This window comes from Eptesicus fuscus, chromosome 14 (assembly GCF_027574615.1).
Source record: "Eptesicus fuscus isolate TK198812 chromosome 14, DD_ASM_mEF_20220401, whole genome shotgun sequence".
Taxonomy (NCBI): Eukaryota; Metazoa; Chordata; class Mammalia; order Chiroptera; family Vespertilionidae; genus Eptesicus; species Eptesicus fuscus.
This window is the reverse complement of record NC_072486.1, coordinates 46,358,391-46,380,044: the sequence shown is the minus strand read 5'-3', so window position 1 is coordinate 46,380,044 and position 21,654 is coordinate 46,358,391. Positions and strand designations below refer to the sequence as shown.

Sequence of the window (21,654 nt, the reverse complement as noted above, 5' to 3'; positions counted from 1 at the left end):
GTTTTGTCTGAAGAACATCCCATCATGGTGTAGCTTTTCAAAGTTGCCAGAATGAGAAATTGGCTTCTCTTTTGGAGGAAGACCTAAGGGATGACTGTTTTTGAATTGCTCCTTAAAATGGTCACAGAGCTTTTGTGTTCCTTCTTTCTTCAGAGGATGAAAGTCCTGGACAGACCTATCACAGAGAGAGAAGAAACGCAGTCACCATGCAGCCACAGAGTGTCCAGGGGCTTGGCAAGATCAGCGAGGAGCCTGCCACATCTAGTGACGAGAGGGGCTCGCTGATCAAGAAGGAGATCCATGGGTCCCTGCCCCACCTGGCTGAGCCCTCCATCCCGTACCGCGGGGCTGTGTTCGCCATGGACCCCAGGAACGGTTACATGGAACCTCACTACCGTAAGTGGGTCCTGCCTCACGGCATGTGGTCCAGAGCCAGGGGCGGCTCTGTGTGTGTGCATGCACATGCGCTTTATGAATTATTTGGCTTAACATTGATTTACACAAATGTTTAATTAACTGCCCACTTTTCTTCTCCCATATCCTTTCCATTCTTTTTTTAGGGAGAGCCATTTCCTTATATCCCTGAGTAACTTCAGACGTCAGTGGGGTGGCCTTCTGGAAGGTGTCCATCTGTGGCTCACTCACAGGGACCTTTCCTGGGAACTGGCACCCACTTTTCTTTCCCCAAAGTCTCCTAGACTTGGCAGGAGGAAAATTGGTTGCTGGGGGAGTTATTCAAGTGGGCTGCACTAGCTGAAATCTTTAACAGCAGCAATTCCCGTTCTCAGTGAATTTTTGCTTAATTGTTGAGGAGGAACCAACCTCTTTCAACAAATCAGTGCAGATTTCCTTAACGTAGAAGATTTTTGTGCATGCTCTACTTTCTTCACTGAGCGGTCCCCCAGAAACATCGGCAGTTCCCTTTTTCAGCACTAATCGAGTGGACTCTGAACACAGATAGACAATGGTTTTCTCCAAAGGCAGACACTAGGAAGGAAAATACGGTGCTGAGTTTATTTCTGGCCTGTTTCTAGTTAAGAAATATATATAATTTGGTTGGGGAGTAATGAAGTTAGTATTGAGGTGCCAAAGCTTGCAGCTCTTGATTACAGATTTATCACCTTGCCAGGATACAGGCTTGCCATTTAACCTTCCCGGCTCCAATTCCAGATGATCCATTGAGCTCCAGAGGGGGGGACTGGTTCTTGTTTCCCCTTTTCCACATCATTCAGAAATTTTAGTGTTTTAAGGCAAAAGGTCATTAGCCAGATGACTGATTCTTGAGGACAGCTGATTAGTGCATATTTTCTTGCTCAAGAAAGTGCCCAGGATAAAAGCTAATTCCATCCCTTCATTAGTTGACTTGCAGCAGAGGGGGACGGTCCCTCATCAGGGTGCAGATCAAAGGGCCTCGCACAACCTGAAGTTTCAGCAACTGCCCTCCCCCAATATTGTTGGTAAAGAGGGGAGATACATTATTTTTTTTTTCAATGGAGAGAGGATTTTTTAAAAAGTGGTCAGAAGTGTGGAAGAAAAGGTTTTATGGATTCTTAGAAAGTTCACAACTTTCTCGGTTTAAAAAGCGCCTGCCAAGCCTATTGCTGCGGTTTTTATGTTCACAGCCTCGGGAGTCAGGAGGGGTGGTGTGTGTGATCCTGTCCTTCCTTCATTCAAGGGTTATTTCGTTTCATTTTATTTTAGAAATAGCAGTTTAAAATGGTGTTGGTAGGGTTTTTATCTGAGCACATTCCTGTTTTATACATTGGTGTGTTTTTTTAGGGGTTTCTATTAGAGAGCATCCATGCAGAAAATGTGAGGGACTCTACATACTTTCTACTTATATTAATTTTCTCCGATAGTGCGCTAGATTATTATTGTTAAGTCTGGATTGTTAGTCATAAGCTCCTTGCATTGTTTTCAGCCTTATGTGTGAACAAAACTTTCCCCATCATATACATCTGCCGCTTTGTTTTCTGTTCCAGATGCCCTCTAATTAGTGAGGTATTAATTGGTCAGGGCAGCTGAGAGAACTTCTTTTTTGGTTGACAGAAGTAGGCAGATGACCGTTAACTTTCTCTGTGCCATTCACCTTGCAGCTTGCTCTTGATCCATTTGTTCTAACAGTTTGCCCATTGGATCCTCTCCCCGTCATTTGAGGGTCCAGGAACTCTGCATACCAGGGACTCTCCTCACCTCTCGGTGGTCTGTGTGTGCACCCCACCTCCCAAGCCCCCAGGGGAATATTAACTAGCATTGGGCACTGGGGAGCTCGTAGCGGGCTTGGAACCGCTCATTGTCCCTCTTTTTAGAGGGCATAGCATCAATAGGTTGGTTATTCTTTAGTTTTTCCCACAGTATTGTTCAAATCACTATTAAAATTACATGATAACTTATAAGCACTTGCTATTTTGATCCACCACTGCAATGTACTCCCTAAATTGGTCATAAATAAATGGTATCATTGCATCTATAATATGGACAGGGAGTCCTAGATATTACACAGATGGGCTGAGCACTCAGGGGATTTGAGTTTAAGTTCCAACTTTGCCATTATTGGCTGTGTGACCTTGGCCAAGTGTGCTGACCTCTCTAGGAATCATTTCCTAACTGTTGATATGTGACTGCCTGCCCCATGGTGTTCTCTCGAGAATTACATGAGCCAGTGCAAATAAAGTATTTAATAAAATCACTGGCTCATGGTGCCTCAAAAGTATTATGGTAGTTGTCCTGTGGTGGCTCCTCTTCCTCCTCCTCCTCCCCCCCCCTCCCTCCTTCTCCTCCTCCTCTTCCTCCTCCTCTGCCTATTTCTATTTCCTCCCTCTTCCTTTTGTTCCATCATCATCGTCTTCATCTGTACATGATGAGTTCATTCTCCAAACCAAGTTATTTTTGTTGGTGCTGCAGTTGTGTTTGGTTCAGGGTAGACTGGCTTTTCTCTGCCAGACCTGTTCACCTGCCTCCCTGAGGTCAGTGTCTCCTGTGATCACAGATTAGAGATGGAGTGGTTTGTTTATAAATTTAGGAAAAGGGTTGGCACGGCCTGAAACTGTGCTCTGTGGCCTTCTGAACATAACCATTCCTCATGCAACTTGAGTAGATTGATTATAATTTTTTCCCTATTTTTTTAAGTAAAGAAGTTTTAAAGCTTTTAAATGCATTTGAGAAGTTTTAACGTGTTAAATTATCGACAGAAAGTGTTTTATGTAACAAACTTAATACATGTGGAAAACGAAAGGAACAGTATTATTTATTTATAGTAAACAATTTAAAGATGTCCTAAACTAAGTCTCAAAGAGTGAGATAAGATATGACTTTACTTATTCTAGACCCTTGTTGGCTTATTTAATCTTCTACTAGTATAAAGAGTATCTTTTAGGTATGTTATAATAAAAGCTGTTAGATTTTATCTAGACTGAATTATCCAAATAAAGCTAATAGCTAATATGCTGCTGCTGAAATTGATACATCACATCACATCACATCACATCACATCACATCACATCACATCACATCACATCACATCACATTTTCTAAGAAACTTTTAGTGTATGAGAAAAGTACCACCTTTTAAAAATGAGATGTAAGCCCTGGCCAGGTGGCTCAGTTGGTTAGAGTGTCATCTTGTACACCAAAAGGTTGCAGGTTCAATTCCCCATCAGGGCACGTACCTAGGTTGCAGGTTTGATTCCTGGTTGGGGTGCATCCTAGAGGCAACCGATTGATGTTTCTCTCTCCCCTTTCTCTCTCTCCCTTCCTCTCTCTCTAAAAATCAATGAGAACTTATCCTGGGGTGAGGATTAAAAAATAAATAAGTTAAATTCAAATAACATGAGACATCAACATTTGATCAAGTTTCTTTACCTTGCCTCAGCCCTGCAGCATTGTCAGTAACACAAGTTCATTGCAGACCTTCAGCAGCTCAAGGTTCAGAAACACCTCTTGGGGCCCTTCCCTTTTCCTTTGAGTCCTGAGCCAGCTCCACCAATGCTGTGGGAGAGAAAAGACTTCTAACACAGTGTCGCTGGGTATCTGACCGTTCACAGTAATTCCTTCATTTCTCTGTGGTTGGAAAATGCAAACTTTCCAAGATGCCTAATTTGTGCTTCTATATATACTAACTTTGTATTTCTAATGTGTGGGCAGGCTTCCTGTAAGACCGGAAAAAGGAACATCATTTTTTCCCCTCAGAAGGACATCTGTAAAATTTTTATTGCACAAGACTTTATTATACTTGGGCATGCAAAGTTGCATCTTCACAAAATGCACTTAGGTAAGATTTAAAGTATTTTAGGTTTTGTGGGTTTGACTTAAAAAAAAAAAGGAGAAGAAAACCCAGGGATAGTGGGTACTTCAAACATTTGCAACATGTGTTTGGAATAAAATCCTCGTGGGGGCATTGGGGGTTATTCTCTCATGAAGGGAGCTGTGGATGGGCTGTATATCAAGGCCAGAAAGTAGACGTTCAGGCAGCATGGCTCAGACATGGTGTGGTGCTGACAGGCTCACGGCTGCAGGATCACTGGCGCTTGATAATTGGGGAGAGCATGCCCGGGGTGGGGGTGGGGGGGGCGGAGGCCGGATTTGTGGGACCTGACCTGCTTGTATTGGAGTCAGGATAAGGAACCCCATCTCCTTCCCAGGGATTTCTCAGCAGTTGTATTCTGCTTCTGTTCCATCTGTAGCTAGATATTTCAAATCACCATCGTCCTCTGCTTTCACTTACTGCCATGCATTTATTCTTCTATAAACTTGTGAGGCAGGTGACATAATAGTTAAAGCATTCCCTTACCCTGGGTGACACTTAAGTTTTATTCTCCTCCCTGTTACAGGAAACATGTGTTCCACTGTCTTCTGTCTTAGTCTTACTGTGAAGAGTTGAGTTTCCTAAAAGTCCCTGCAGGGGTCTTTGTGGGGAGTTTCTTGGATTCACTAGTCATGTCCTCTAGGTTCCCTGCTGGTTTTGTTCACGGAGGGGAAGAAAGATGCCCCCTTTCCTAAAATTTCAAGTCTCTCTTACAGTTTTATAGTTGTGTGAGGACTGCTTTACTTCTGCCCCCAACTGCTCCCAAGCAGTCATTCCTCCTGGAAAATATGATTCATTCTTCCATGCCAATGCTGTGATTGAAAACATTCCACTGGTATTCTTCCTTATGCCTCCCAGCTCAGATGACAAAACTATTAGTGGCTAATTAGCAAAACTGGAGGAAGTGGCTTAAAGAAAAGAAACTGAATTTTTAATTGCTTGCATTTATTTTCTGTGGAAAGCTGATGTCCTGAGCCCACTTGCATTCTTATGTGCTTAAGGAAAGTTCATATGAGATCTGTACCCCTACCTATCTGTCTTTATACTAGGTGACTTCCTACACTCCTTAGAAATACATCTTCTAAGTGAGTGGAAGAGAAGATGTGTATTTTGCATATTTAACAGGTGCACCTGCTCACATTTCTCTTACTATCAGAGTGTCATGTGGAGACAGAGAGACAGAAATGCCTACAAGGCACAAATGAATAGTTTGGTGTTGAGCACACTGCAAAGGCAGTGACGCGTCTCAGCACACAGCTCCGTTCTTACCGAGCTTTCTTTGCTTCTTGGAGAGCAGTTGATGAGCCCATCAGGAGTGTTTTGGCTTTTTTCCCCCTTGAACAGGAGACTGTTTAACCTGAAAGACTGATGTTGGATCATACTCTGGGGGCTTTCTAGGTATCTCGCTTCCTCGGATGTTAGTCTTGACTTGTAGGGGGAGCTGGAGTGGGAAATGCAAACAAGTCTCTGAACCTTTGCAAACGTGTTATTTGTGAGCTTAAGAGTAACTCCCTGCTTATTCTTGTCTTTCTCTTAGAAATTCGATATAATAATCCAGGCTTTCTTTCAACAACCCTGAGGTAATGTTTAAAGACTAGAAATAGTGAGCCACTTCCATATATATTTTTTTAAAGAATTATAATGCAAGGTAACTGCAGAAAGTGGTAGAAATTGAGGGTAATTCCTTTTTTAAATATATTTTATTGATTTATTTTAGAGAGGAAGGGAGAGAGATAGAGAGTTAGAAACATCGATGAGAGAGAAACATCGATCAGCTGCCTCCTGCACACTCCCTGCTGGGTATGTGCCCGCAACCAAGGTACATGCCCTTGACCGGAATCGAACCTGGGACCCTTCAGTCCGCAGGTCGACTCTCTATCCACTGGGCCAAACCGGTTAGGGCTGAGGGATAATTCTTAGGGTTCCAGTTTACTCTTGACAGTGAATGTTGACAACCCTTGTGCCTAATGTGACTGTGATTGTTCATATTGATCTTGGGAGATAGTAAATGAAATTGGGAACTAAGGGTAAGAAAAGCACGGCAGCATTTAAAAAAAAATAGTTACTGACTTTATCCATTGAATGTTGGGGGTATATTTAATAGAGAGGACAAGGGAGAAGCTTGAAGGCCACCTTAGGAGAGGAATAGAAAGAAAAAGCTAAGGGAGACCAAGTTCTAGAGAAAATTAATTGGCCTGTTGGTGCACTGGCCCAGCCTTTTCTTTCACTGCTGCCTAACACAGTCCTCCCCGCAGGCAAGTCAGGCTCCCTCTGACCAGCTTCTTCTCTGGCTGCCCGCCTCATCCTGGTGCTCCTTCTGGAATCGTCCTTTAACGTTCCTCCTCGCCTTCAAATCCTATTAGTTCTTCAAGCCCAATCTACACACCATTCCCTCGAATGTTTTCTTTACGTTCCATTTTACCAGGCTATTTTCCTACCTTGACACCAAGTAGATGTGTAATTCTCACCTTTAAACATCATAGCTACGTCCTTGTATGCTGATCTTTAGGTTGTTACAGGAAAAAATGTCACATGCCAAAAGGCATCGCTCCTGCTAAAAGCCCATGATACCAAACCTAGATTTAATACCGGATCTAATCCCAGTTTCAGCTTCTCCGAGAAACATAATCTTAATTAACTAGTATGGAATATTCTGGTCAAGCAACAGTAAGGTAATCTGTCTGGTGGGCCCACTCAATGCCCCATAGAAAGAAGAGACCATCTATATGGTAAAAACCCTTCCCCTTCCCTTCTCCCAAAGAAAAGGTGTCCTGGCCCCAAAACTGTCCCCCTTTTTTTCTTCTCTCACTAATAGCTCCTTTTCCCCCTCTCTCTCCCCACCTTTCTTCCTATAAAATTCTTCCATTTTATTCAACTCCGTGGGGAAGTTCCTATATGGGATGCTGCTTTTAGTTCCTATATGGGATGCTGCCCAATTTATTAATTGCTTGATAAAGCCAGTTAGATCTTCCAATGTATTTGGTTGAATCTTGTTTTTAACAGCATAATGTGGTAGTCCAGGGGCACTACTGAGCTCTTATATGTCCACCAGGATTCTGAGGGCAGGACCAGGAAGGCGCATTTATGCCACCTTAGAGCAGAGAAGGGCAAGCTGTTCGGTTGCTGGACCTCAGTCACACCAGAGATGAAGTGTGTCCAGAGCCTGCTGGTCAGAGGTGGCTACTTGGTATCTGAAGAGATTGTTGCTTCTGCCTCCATTTGACAAGTTAGTCATTGTATGCAGCCTGTTACCCAAATGCAGTCACTCAGTCCTTTCTAAAAGTAGGCAGGGTTTATAGTATTTATGGCACATTTATGCATTTATAAATTGTACATTTTAAAACATCAAAAATATTTGCTTTGTACATACAGACATTTAACCCTGCTATGATTCTCCCACGTGGCTGACTGTTACTTTGGAATAAGTCGGCACTTGACTCACAGACATGAATGAGGACCTTCATTTGCAATGTCCTGGGGTTGGGTTAGCACAGGAGGGCCACCTCTTGCCTGTTTTAACACCCATCTGAAACTGAACAGGTAGGTATTTCTCGTATAGTTAAGGTGAGCATATTTCTTTCCCCTTTTCCAAATTTCAGTGATTTGTCTTATCTTCAAGGCAATTCATGAATTTGGTAATAACTTTTCAACTTGTTAGTGCCCAAGTGTGCAAGCTCACAGGAGACTTCATCAACAAGTTGATTTGGGATCATGAATCCAGGCGTTTAAATATCCCATGCCACCCTCTTCCTTTCTAATTTGGCACCCACTCAATGCAAGTTGCTTATAGTTTCTTTTCTTTCCCCCCTCCCTCTCCTTCTTGTCTTCCTTCCTTCCTTTGTAGACTAAACCTCGAGAAACACAGCACGCTGCTGTTTCATAATCATGTGCTAATAGCTTTCCATCCCATTTTCTAACAGAGGCAACGTTATCCCTGGCTCCTCGTTCTTTTTCTTGTATAATTAAAGAATGTTACCTTTGATGTCTCTTGAAAGCTGCATCTCCGGTCTCACTTGAGCTCTCTTGATCTGTACCTACACATTTGTGCTGTGTTGTCATACTTCTCAGTGACAGGGCTACACTTTCTCTGTGTCTTTCACAGTTTGGTTTAATATAGGGTACCCGATCGAGCATTTTATTGCTCTGTTCTTCCTATTTCTGATAGAATTTGGATTCTTTGAAAAGTATTCAACTTCCTCCGTCTTGGTAGCTTTTACATTTGGGTCTCTACTTTGGGTCTCTCCCGCCATGAATTGTTCTTATCTTCCTGATGTCTTCCTTCCTTTTTGGGGCTTCAGGCTTTTTATTAACCTCAGTTTTTGATGAGTTTCTTCCTCTTGGAACAAAATGAGGAGAAATCTAAATTCATTCAGCCATTCATCGGTCAGTCATTGTTACTTGAGCATGTGCTTACTGAGTGTCTTCTAAGGGCTCATCAGTGTTGGACCGAAAGAGCGAGGTCCTTGCTTGCATGGACATCCAGGCTGGCGGGACACTGAGACACGTAGTGCAAAGGTCCACATAAAGGTCCAGTCGGAAGAGACGGAAGCAGGGTCCTTTGGGAGCAGGTCACACACATGCCTGGTTCAGACTCGATGAGTCCAGCGGCTTCCTGGAGAAAGTGACCCCCTGGAAAAGAGGTAGAGAGAGGAATGTTGGCAAAGGCCTGGAGGCCAAAGGAAAATCTGACACCTGTGAGGACCTAAGAGGTCAGGGCTCTTTGGTTGGAGGGTGGAGCTCAGGGAAGGGAGTGGCAGGAGACAGGATACTTTTCTTTTTTTATTTTATTTAATATGTTTTGATTGATTTCAGAGAGAGGAAGGGAGAGGGAGAGAAACACCAATGAGAGAGAAACATAGATTGGCTGCCTCCTTCTTGGGATCAAGCCTGCAACCCAGGAATGTGCCCTTGACTGGAATCAAACCCAGGACCCTTCAGTCCACAGGCCGATGCTCTATCCACTGAGCCAAACCTGCTAGGGCAGGACAGGGTATTTTTTAAAGAATGCAGGCCAGCCTGTTTCAGGGGGAGCTGGTCCTCTTCTGCACCAGTACATGGTGACCCCCGAGACTTGTTCCATGGCTTTTGAATGTTTAAAACAGATCTTTGCGTAGCTATGTTTCCCATCACTGGCCCAGAGTTTTTTGTTGCAGAGTTTAATTCACCTCCTTACTCAGATTTGCCAGTGTGTGATTCTTACCCACATCCCCTCCGCACTTCATTGGTCCTCAGGTGCTGCTGCTGCTTCCCCTGAGTAGCGTGTCATATTTTCCCTTGAAGACAACAAAATCCACTTCTACTTGTCCTCCAACTGCTGAGCTTTTCTGTGAGATAACCCTGATAATCACTATATCTTAATTTTGAAATACAAATCCCTAACATTGGGGAATAAATGTGGCTTAATTTCCAATGAATTAAGAGTGTTCTGTATCAAGACACATTTTAACTCCAAAGAGGAATATTCATAATTTTAAAAACCTTGAGTTTAATCTTATTGGAAAACTCTTAGATGCCCTAACATTAGTCAAGCTAGAGAAATTGTGTGATGGCCCAAGGTGAGGTTGCTGATAGGGGCCAGAAACAACAAAGTGAAATTCAGCCTGGAAATCCAGTAGCTATTACCCTGGGGGAAGGTAAGAACAAAGACTTCCAGTGATGGGATAAGCCTGAAATCTGGCCTGAACTGGAAGAGTCTTAAGGGAGATGTTAGGACGCCCCCCACCCCATCCCCCTAGCCCCAGAAGGAGATATGCCCTCTCCGTGGGGGGCTGCAAAGCTAATCAGCTGATATTGTGCAGGGCCCAGGAGGCCCCTCTAGGAAGCTGGGTGTTTACTTGTCCGTTGAGTGGGACACAAATCTGCATGCTGACTGTGCTCCTGACTTGTGAGTGGAATAAAAGGAGGTATGTTTCCTGCTTTAGAGAGGCGCAGAGAAATGCCCATGGCAGGTGCTAGGAAACAGGACACTACCTCCCTTTTTCTGCGTGCTTTTGTGGAATAAACCTGCTTTCAAATTCAGCAAGATTTCACGTTTTCTTCCCCATCCCTGTTTTTCCCTTTACGTAAGGAGTGTCATGGGATGTCACTGCCCTGCTCCTCACCCCAAGAGGTCACTGTTTGCCAAGACCAGTCAGGTCCTTGTTCTCCTCGAGGTCACACACCAAACACCGGGGCAGAGACGTCCAGGAGGCTGCACAGCTGGTGGTCTGAGCCTACTAAACAGGTGCTGTGCGAGGGAGGCTCAGGGGGAGTGATAGACCTTAGAATGAGCGGGGAAGGGCGTTGCTCAGAGGTGTCTTTATAGTCAAGACCCAAGTGACAAAAAAGAGCCCATCATGGGAAGATTCCACTTGAAGAATGTAAATTTTGTTTTGTGTGTGTGTGGCCATGTCCAGGAGCAGAAGGAAGGCTAGTTTGATCGGCTGGTGTGGGGGTGAGATCAGGTTGGGGGTACCTTGTGGGCCAATGGAAAGCCAATAGAGTGAGTGCTATGAGTTGATTTTGATTGGAGGAACATCACTGTGTGTGTGTATTGCTCTTTTAGAATTAGGGTGGTTACTCGCTAGGTTGTTGCAGTAGCCCAGGTGGGAAATAGTCCCCTCTCAAATTGTAGCCAGCAGAAATGAGCCCTCTGTGCCACATATTAAGCCACCGGCCTTGCTCTTGAATTCATCAAATTCACACACATCATTATGAGAGATGTCTTGAGGTTCCCCATTGACAGGTGAGGACGTGGAGGACCAGTAGGGCTAAGCAAGCTGTCCATTATTATGTGGTTCAGAAATGACTGAGCCAGTGTTTGAACTCACATAGTTTGGCTCCAGAGCTCAACTTCTTAACCCATGCTCAGAACTGCTGAGACTTCAAAGTGGCGGTCCCCATCTGTGCAGGGGCCTGGCCCTGTGGGCAGTGGTTTAAGCTCATTAGGGGCGAGCTTGGGAACTCTGCGGTAACCGGGTGTTGGTGTTCAGTGGCAATGGCAAAGGCTTGGAGGGCAGGCTGCCTGTCGCTCAGGTCTCCAGACATCCATTCGTGGAAGACACGGGTATGCTGGGTGCCACCTCTGCAGTCACTGTGCTCCAGGCATTGCTCCTTGGGAGGGAAGGAGACATTGCTTCTAAATTGATACTCTCCTAAGGAATTGAAAGTTACCTATAACTTAGTTATGGGGAGGCCTCTGGATCCTCTCTGTGTCCCTCTATTTGGGGAGGATACGTGTGTGAGGAAACAGTGCCAGGCGCTGGGCCTTTGACCCCATTACATGATCTCATTTAGCTTTTGCACAAACACATTTGGCAGTTGAGTTAACTGGGCTTACAGTGCCGGTTTGAGTCTGGACTCCATGGCCGAGGTTTGGGAGCATGTGAGGGAGGCCTCATGTGCTTTGCTCTTCTACTTGTCTTGTTAAACGACCCCTCCCTCCATACAGTCATGAGCTTTCAGATGTCACCAGGATAATACAGTTTCTGGCCTCCCCTAGATCTTGTTTGGGGAGAGTGACCCCTCACCTGTCCCTCTCAGTGACATACAGGGCATCAGATAACCTTGCCCCCCCCCCCCCCCCCGCCAGGGGTAGAATTGGCAGGGACAGAGCACCCCCTTTATTTATAAGTATCCTTGGAATGTTATTGGGGAGCTGGAGGAGGGAATATAAACAGACCTTTTTGCCCAAAAACATCTTGGCATCCCACTAATATGGGCAGGGCAGTTCCTGGTCTCCAGGCTTTGGTATCTCAGATAAACTGAAAGAACCTTGGGGAGAAATAGTTAGGCATGATTAAGGGGCTGGAGGCATGATTTATGAGGGAAGATGAAAAAGACTGAATATGAATAACAGGGACAGTGCAGGCTAAGGAGACACATGGCAACTCTCAACGAATAACTTAAGCCAGTGATTTTCAACCGGTGTAATGCAAGGATTTTAAAAACATGCAAGACTTGCCCTAACTGGTTTGGCTCAGTGGATAGAGCGTCGGCCTGCAGACTGAAGGGTCCCAGGTTTGATTCTGGTCAAGGGCATGTACTTTGGTTGTGGGCACATCCCCAGTAGGGAGTGTGCAGGAGGCAGCTGATCGATGTTTCTCTCTCATCGATGTTTCTAACTCTCCCTCTCCCTTCTTCTCTGTAAAAAATCAATAAAATATATTTTAAAAAAATTTTTTAAAAAAGCATGCAAGACTTGACTATTTAGTCAGGGACACTAACCTTTTCCCCTTAGATTGTCCAATAAGAAGATGACAACAACCAACACAAAAATAGCTGTTTGGTGCAAATGAATAAAAATTATACCTATTTTTTTTTTTTGTCGGATCGGCAAAAAAATTACATTTGTTGGTGTGCTGCAGAATTTTAGTAATTAGCTTATGTATGCCAGGAGATGAAGAAGGCTAAAAATTGCTGACTTAAGGAAATAGATGCTAAGGAGGGACAAGACTCAGAAGACAGTCAAGGGGCAGACAGTGGGATCCCTTTCTCTCAGGAACCCGCATGTAGGGCTGGTGTTTGCTGTAAAGACTGATGTGAGCTATCCCACTCCCTCTGCATATCTTTATGCTTCAGGGGACTTGATCTGACCTGAGATATGTTGGGATCTGGTTAGGAAGATACAAGTTGTAACAAAGCCCCGACTGTATCAGAAAAATAGGGAATGTTGATATTGAGACTTTTAAGAGTGATTACAGATCCTCTGAGATATTTATAACTAGAAGAGTCTAAAAGTTATGGAAAGTTATTACAAGGCATTTGAGAGGGCAGAGGGATGGCTTCTTAGATATGTTTATTGATTCCCCAACATTGACTTAGTGTCACACACAGGAGAAACAGAAATTATGACCTTGGCTCTTGATTTTATATTTTGGGGAGAGACTGCATGAAATAACACATGAAAGCAATTAAGAAACCTATCAACAAGTATGAAGTAACAGGATGAAAGGCATGACCTGGGGCTGGGGAGGGCAGTTTCTGATTCCAAGGGGCTTTTACAATAGGGCTCTGACTCCATGGCAAATTTCAATCCAGTATGAAATTTCTCCTAATTAACATTTCCCTTCTTCTCTCCAAATAGCAAATTTATGGACTCTCAGAAATTCACAGAACACATCCACCGATGCTGCATTTTCTTTCTGCTTGATCCATTCCAGCTGTTATTAACTTTCATGTCTGACTTTCATTAATTTATGAGGACTTCTGAACTGGAGTCTGAATGGTCCTCTGAGTTTTAGACTCTTGGGGGGCAAATTTCACGTCAGTTCATCATGACCCTTGCTAATATTTTAGCCAAGCATGCGAGTTTATGGCTGCCTTATAACCTTTCCAGGGCCCTCTGGTGATGTGTGCTTGAATGCGCTGTCCTGGCACCTGGGGGGTGCGCAGTTAGGGTAGGTCAATGCTGTCTTCACTACACCCCCCACCCGATTTGATCAAACCTGAGCGTCCTCCGCCTGTCTCTTCCGGCACGTAGTTCCTGCCCATTCCTGCCCATACAGTCTAATAAGCTCATAAGTAATAGGTTTTCTGGATTTTCACAGGCCTGCCCTGTGATCTAAGGCAGGTAAAAGTTGTGGCATTTTTGTGTACCATAGAGGCTGCTGAAAATGCACTTTTCCTCTCTTCTCTGTCTGCTGATGGTTCACAGGAACAAGGAACTGAGTCTGGGGCATGAAACATTCAGTTTTTGGTCATTCATGCTTGATTTTTCTTAGATGTGACTCCTTTTCATGCTTAATATCGTATTGATGGCCATGTATTCTTGCTGTCAGGGAGCACAAGAATATTGAAATAGCCCAGTAAAGAGGAAGACCAGTGGTTAGCACTTGGTACTCTCTACCGCACAGAGGAAACGAGTTTGGAGATCTATCTTACATTTTCTTTTTGGGAATCTACTTCAATAGGACATTCTAAAAAAATTCTCTCTTCTTGATAACAGTGCAACCTTTTTCCTTTGGTGCCAGTCACCTGCTATTAATTTTTAGATTTTTCTGAAGCGTCTCTTTCATAACGAGCTACCAGGTTAGCATGACTCTAAGGCATGCGTGTGTTTTTTTTTTTGCTGCTGCTTTCTGTCATGAGGATTAAGATTCCAATTAGAAGCTCTGTTAAACAGCTTGATAGGAGAGCTGTGATTGGCCCCTCTTCTAGAAGAGTCAGGATCCTACAGGGTGATGATGTGTGGAAGTGTGAGCTCTCCTGTCATGTGAATTCCTCCCGATACGAGTGTGTGGAGCGGGGTTTGAATTTAGACTGGCTGAGAAGCTCTGCAGGCTGTGTTGTGTGATTGAGTTTTAGAATTAATGAACTTGTAGCCATCAGCAATACTAATGATTGTGTGTGGCGTTTCCTTTCTTATCCTTATTTCGCTAGAACTTTAGACTAAGGTAAACTATTTCAGAGTACCTGCTTTGTTTTTAGTGACAAGGAGCCAAGGTAGAAATGGAAGCATTCCGAGAAGTTGGAGCTTTGTTTTTTTTCCCACCAAGGCATAGGTAATGCTTTTCTGTTGCTATTGCTTTTGTATTTTTAAAGAATTTAATTCTTTTAAGTAAATATTCCTAACATTTTTTCCTTTTAGATAAAATTAATATTGAAGGTGGCCTTTTTGTATTCTGAAATCGTAGGAGAGGCTTTAGGCACCAGGGGTCATGACAGTGGGACCTGGTGATATGCACAGAATTAAAGCAGTTGATGCTTGCTTGGTAGGATGGTAAGTGAAGATTCCTGTGTTTTTCTTTTCTTTTTTAAAATATATTTTATTATTGATTTCAGAGAGGAAGGAGAGGGAAAGAGAGAGAGAAACATCAATGATGACCCACACTGGGGATCAAGCCCGCAACCTGGGCATGTGCCCTGACCAGGAATTGAACCGTGACTTCCTGGTTCATAGGTCAATGTTCAACCACTGAGTCACCTGGCCAGGCTCCTGTGTTGCTTTTGAGCTCATCTTCTTGGATCTTTTTGTAGTCTCAGTTAAATGCTTTCCACATTCAACCTGTTAATGTTGGCTCATCTCTGCCAAGTGATAGGGGTAGATGAACCATTAGAGTTAATGCTCTGAGGGTGCCAAAATGGAATAAATGAAGCTGTGAGCCTCCGGTCCACCAGGGGTTCTAGAGGGATTTTACTAGGATTCCACCCCAGAGTGATATTCCAAACTGGGAAAGCTGAAGCACGTGCAAGCACAGTTCTCTCTTTGAAACTGATTTATAACAACTGATCAGGAAAAACAGATTTGCAAAAGCTGAACCTTCTTTTTATTTATACATATGGTGATTATTTGATGACTCTAATATTCATGTTATTTTCCTTTGAAGAGTAAAAAAAAAACCACCTTGAAATTCTCTTTATAATTTAACAGTTTCTTGTATTTTTATTTAAATTATGTTTATGAGTAACACACTCATTTCAGCAGTTCATGAAGTTAGTGTAGAAAGCTAAAGTCGCTCCGTCCATCATTCCTGTGTCAAGCCCAGTCCCAAGTATAATTTTCACTATTTCTGTTTTAGGTTTTGTCTTTTTTTTTTTTTTTTAATAGAAAGTCCAGAATATGCTTATATAGTCGTTTCCTGACATATCAAGTCTAGATATTTTCACTCAATACAATTTATTGACTCTCCAGTATGAGAGTTAACTTTAGTTTTCTAACACTGTGCCCTCCTCTTCTTTCATTGTTGATATTGTTATTATTTGTCTAATGATTATTTTTATCACTTTAAAGAATGTCTTAAAACTCTAAACCTTTCGATTTTTCAGTTCAGAAGATGAGAATATTAGGTCACCCTGCCCATTCCATCTTCTGGAGCCAAGTTTTTCTATTATAGTGTCACAGTTGTTAATATCTCCATAGTATCTCACAACCAGCACTTCATCTGCCATGTTTCTGTACGTAGGCTGACTCTAAAAGTTAAAAGCACTGAATTCTTAGCATTGAAGTAGAATGTTAGGATCACACCTACTTCTTTGAGGGACCAGCATTTTAATTTCTAGATCATCCGATGGTGATGGGTCTAGCATTAAGAACAAGTGTTTTATATATTACTAGAGGCCCGGTGCACGAAATTCGTGCACGGGGCGGGGGGAGGGGTGTCTTTCAGCCCAACCTGCACCCTCTCCAATCTGGGACCCCTTGGGGGATGTCTGACTGCCTGTTTAGGCCCGATCCCATGGATCGGACCTAAACAGGCAGTCAGACATCCCTTTCACAATCTAGGACTGCTGGTTCCCAACTACTCGCCTGCTTGCCTTCCTGATTGCTCCTAACTGCTCTGCCTGCCAGCCTGATCATCCCCTAACCACTCCCCTGCCAGCCCGATTGATGCCTAACTGCCCTCCCCTGACACCCCGGTCACCCCCAAATGCCCTCCCTTGCATATTCCCTCTTTATTAGATAGGGTTTTTTCTTTAGCATATTGGACAGTCCTAACTGGTTTGGCTCAGTGGATGGAGCACTGGCCTGCAGATTCAAGGGTCCTAGGTTCGATTCTGGTCAAGGGCATGTACCTTGGTTGGGGGCACATACCCAGTTGGGAGTTTGCAGGAGGCAGTTGATCGATGTTTCTTTCTCATAGATGTTTCTAGCTCTCTATCCCTTTCCCTTCCTTTCTGTAAAAAATCAATAAAATATATATTATAAAAAAAGAAACATTTAAGATTCCTCTATATCTGCCTGGCTGGTGTGACTCAATGGTTGAGACCCCAGGCTGCCACTGCTGGAGGGGTTCTGGCCCTGGCCAGGCTGAGACCCCAGCCCAAGGCTGCCGCCTCAGCCCACCCAGATGTCAACCCATCTCAGCCGGGCTGCGGATAGCCCGGTGGGTGCCTTCCCTGGCCTGAAGATCGCACATTGGGGGTGCACTGCGCTGCTGGCCTGACACACCGGCCAAAAGCCCCTCGGCCTGCTTCGCCCCGATCACGCTGGGCTCTGGGGCGGGTCGCTGCCAGCCTGACACCCCAGGCCAAAAGCCCTGCGGCCTGCTTCGCCCCGGATTGCACTTGTCTCAGGGGCGGGTCGCTGCCGGTCTGACACACCGGCCAAAAGGCTCCCGGCCCGCTTCGCCCCGATCACGCTCGGCTCGGGGGCAGGTCGCTGCCATCCTGACACCCCAGCCAAAAGCCCCGCGGCCCGCTTCGCCCCAATGGCGCGTGGCTTGGGGGGCTGGTCGCTGCCGGCCTGACGCCCCGGCCCCAGGCCCCGTGGCCCGCTTCGCCCTGGATCCAGCACGGCTCAGGGGGCAGGTCGCTGCCGGCCTGACACCCCGGCCAAAAGCCCCGCTGCCCGCTTCGCCCCCGATCACACGCGGCTCGGAGGGGACCAGCCGGACACCCCGGACTGCTGCCACTGGGCAGGAATTGCTGTGTGTGGGGTGGGCGCCTCCCAGCTAGACACCCTGGACTGCCACTGCTGGGCAGACTTAGGGACTCCGCTGGGGCTCGGGGCTAAGAGGACTGGGCGCCGCCATCTTGTGGCCATGGGCGCAGCCATTTTGTCACGGAGTGATGGTTAATTTGCATATTACCCTTTTATTAGATAGGATTGTCCTTTCTTAATTGCTTGCATACCAACTAAATTGCATTTTTGTAGTTGCTTTGGTTTTTCCTCTATTATTTGCCTTTATACACTTTTTAAAAAATCCATTTTTATTGATATCAGACAGCAAGGAATAGGGAGAGATAGAAACATCCATGATGAGATAGAATCATTGATCAGCTGCCTCCTGCAAACCCCACACTGGGGATCAGGCTGCAACCTGGGCATGTGCCCTGACCAGAATAGAAGCGTGACCTCCTGCTTCATAGGTTGACACTCAACCACTGAGCTATGCTTGCTGGGCCCTTTATATTATTGTTATATATTTTTTTTCTTCCAACTTCCTAACTATATTTTTTACACTTAAGGGAGAGCACCCATCTTTCTTGGGCATTTCATTCTCTCAAGCAGTCTGGATCTGGTGTCTCAGGACATCCCCTCACCATCATCCCAATTAGAACTACTGTTTCCTGGGTCTTAAATGACTTTGTCATTCTTAGCTTATCCTTTTTTTTTTTTAAAAAAATTATCTTTGATGTTGAAAGTATTACAGATGCCCCTCCCCCCCCCCTCGCATTGACCCTCCACCCCCTACCCCAGGCCTTCACCACACTATGCTTTTTCCTTTTATTCTATTGGAGTACATCAAGTAACTTTCCAACAAGGAAGGAGGTATACTTTCTGAGTTCTTACATATATGATGATATCTTTTTTTTAAATGTGATAATATCTTTATTCTGCCCTTGCTTTTGTTTGATAGTTTAGCTAGAAGTCTAACTTCAAAAAACCACCCCCACCTCAAGATCTTTGAAGACATTACTACTTTTTCTGTTAACATCTAAAATTATAGATGAGAAGTCTGATGCCCCTTTGATTTGAATTCCTTTTAGATGGTTCCTTATTTTTTCCCTGGAAACTTTTGATCCTAAAAGCAATAGGTATTTAAAATTTTATTTTATTTTCATTCATTTTGCTTATCACCTGGGTGGACCATTCCAATGTGAAGATACATTCTTTGTCTCTGGGGATGAGTTTTAATTCTATTATATTTTTATCATTTACCTGCCCTGGTTTCTCTGTTCTTTCTTTCTAAGACTTTGCTTCATTGAATATTAGGTCTCCTGGGTTATTCCTCTCTGTCTCTCATCTTTTCTCTCACATTCTTTCCCTGTCTGCTTTTGGTTCTGTGTTCTGGGGAATTTTTTTGAATTCATTTTTCAGTGCTTTTAGTGATATTTTAATTTCAGCAATCATTTTTAATTTTCAGGCGTTAAAAAAATCTCATATAGCTCCCCTTTTTTGGGTGCCTTTTGTACATAATACAGTTGACCCATGAACAATTCAGGTGTTAGGGAAGCTGATCCCTCCCAACACAGTTGAAAATCCATGTATAACTTTTGAATTCCCCAAAACTTAACTACTTAATGGCCTACCGTGGACTAGAAGCCTTACCAATAACATCAATAGTCAGTTAACATATATTTTGTATGCTGTATGTATTATATACTATATTTTTACAATAAAGTAAGCTGGGAAAGAAAATGTTATTAAGAAAATCATAAGGAAGAGAAAATACATTTACAGTGTTGAAAAATCTGCATATAAGTGGACTTGTGCAGGTCAAACACCTGTTGTTCAAGAGTCAGCTGTACTTTCTCAAAACCTTTCAAAAGTTTCCTTGGGGACATTTTTTTCCCCTCAGGCCAATTTTTTGCTATTTTCTTTTGGTCATACTCATTTATGTCCTCTATCTCTTCATAAGCCTTGTGATCTTGGGTGTTCATTTATATTAAAGCCGTGGAAAAGGTTGCTGCCCTAGGTTTCCTCTGCTCAGCCTTATGTTTGGCATCCTAACAACATGTGTTTACTGGCAAGATTTCCTTTAGGGAAATAAGCTGAGGCCCTCCATATGCCAGGACAAGGAAGGCTTGATTCTGGGGAGCAGTGAGAACCAGCATGGCTCAGGCACCAATCAGGGCTTGCACGCACCTGTCAGACTGACATTGGTGGTGAGCGCTGGTATGGCACACATGGTGAGTGCCTTTGAGTGAGAAACCTGGGAATGGGGAAAAGTTCCAAATTCCCTGCTGAATTCACTTTTCTAGGCTATAATGATGTTGCTGTGCAGTGGAGCAGGAGACAGGCAACGTGACTGGCGTAGAGGTTCCATGTAAATATTTGTCCAGCCCACGGCTTCTTGGGTGGACTTGGTTGATAACTCTTTGTTCCCTTAAAGAATAGTCTAGGATGCTGCTTCTCCACATGTTTCAGTTATAATTCAAGTCTTAGCCACTTTGCATGGGTTAACATATTTTATTCTGATTTTATTTCATCGACTGTTAAGAGTTCAAGCTCTGGAGCCAGACTATCTGGGTTCAAATCCTGGCTCTGCCACTTCTAACAATGTGCTCATGGGCAAATTATCTGGCCTTTCTGGGCCTCTGCGTTCTCATTTTTACGATTGGGTAATAGCAGCACCTGCTTCCTAGGCTTGTTTTGAGGATTGAATTATTTAATACAAATTAAGCTCTTAGAAACACCTAGCACAAAGTAAGTACTCAGTATATTTTATTATTTTTGTTGGTATTTTGATCATTACTACACCATCAACTTCCATCTTTTTATTTCAGAGAGGTCTGCAGGAGGGCAGGTGAGAAACAGGTGGGCTCAGGCTGCCATCTTGAACTGGAAATGACAAATTGAATAGTTTCCATTTGGGGCATATTCCAGAAAGATTTAGAGTTCGTTAAACTGAGAATCCAGTCTCAGCTCTGTTGCCTTCTCACAGTGTGACCCTGAGCAATCGCCTAACTCTGGTTTCCTCGTCTTTAAAATGGGGGCAGTGATGGCGACCTCACCGGGGAACCAGGAACTCAATGGGAGAATGTGCCAAACCACCCAGCAAATCGGCTTCCCTTCTGTGACTAACCAAGCATTGTCACAGTTCCTTTCACCTCCCTGTTGCTTGGCATCTCACACTGAAGGAAGATACACACACAGGAGAGTGTGGCTTGTGCACTGTCATTTGCACATTTAGGATGTCTTTGGATGCTGCTAATGCTTCCGTGTAATCCTCTTTACTTTCAGCTTTTAGAATGTATTTTATTCACTTTATGATTTTATAGATTTGAGAACCTTTAAAAATAATGGAATTTAACCCTAAGAACGAGGAAAAGCCCTACCTGGATAAAAACTAGGTATGGTCGTTGTGTCATATTTTATGGAATAACATACAAAGACTATGTAGTACAACTTCCAGAAGGCAGCTACCAGCCCAGCCAAAAATATTTACTCCTTCCTGCTCGAAGAGCTAGTCATTCGTCTTTGGAGAAAAGTTTCCCTACTTTATTTTTTTACCCAAATTTACTTTTTTAAAAAAGCAACTAGTATAGTGGTTCAGTAGAAATTGAAATTAAGTAGTTCAGCTGTGGCTAATGCATAACGAACAGTTAAAATGGATGATATTGTCATATGTTTTAAATTGAGTGCCCATTTACTGCAGACTTGCTGCATGGCAAAGTTTTCCCCCTAACATCTATATATGTCTGTGTTTTTGTGTGTGTGTCTTTAGTTTTATTTCTTTTTTCATATTAGGTATGTTTTAATGAAATTGGCTAATAAACTGTTTTAATTAATTTTTAATATGGTTCATTTTAATGCCCCTGTACTGTTAGAAATTACAAACTTGAAGAAATAAATAATATTATATAAAACATGTATATATATATTTAATTAGGTTATTTTCAACCTGCCCCAAGTATTATTAAGGTTTAAAGATTTTAAGTTGGTGCTGTATTAAATACCTAGACTGTTCCATTGTAGAAGCTGGCTG

The 21,654-nt window shown here is 43.6% G+C and overlaps 1 protein-coding gene across 1 annotated transcript in view; it reads left to right on the top strand.

Moving 5' to 3' along the window:
• GLI3 (GLI family zinc finger 3) overlaps positions 1-21,654 on the top strand; it is a 279,986-nt gene that overhangs the window by 86,467 nt on the left and 171,865 nt on the right. The window contains exon 3 of the mRNA XM_054726279.1: positions 154-396. Coding sequence (XP_054582254.1) covers positions 154-396 — 243 coding nt within the window. The remainder of the gene's footprint in view (positions 1-153; positions 397-21,654) is intronic.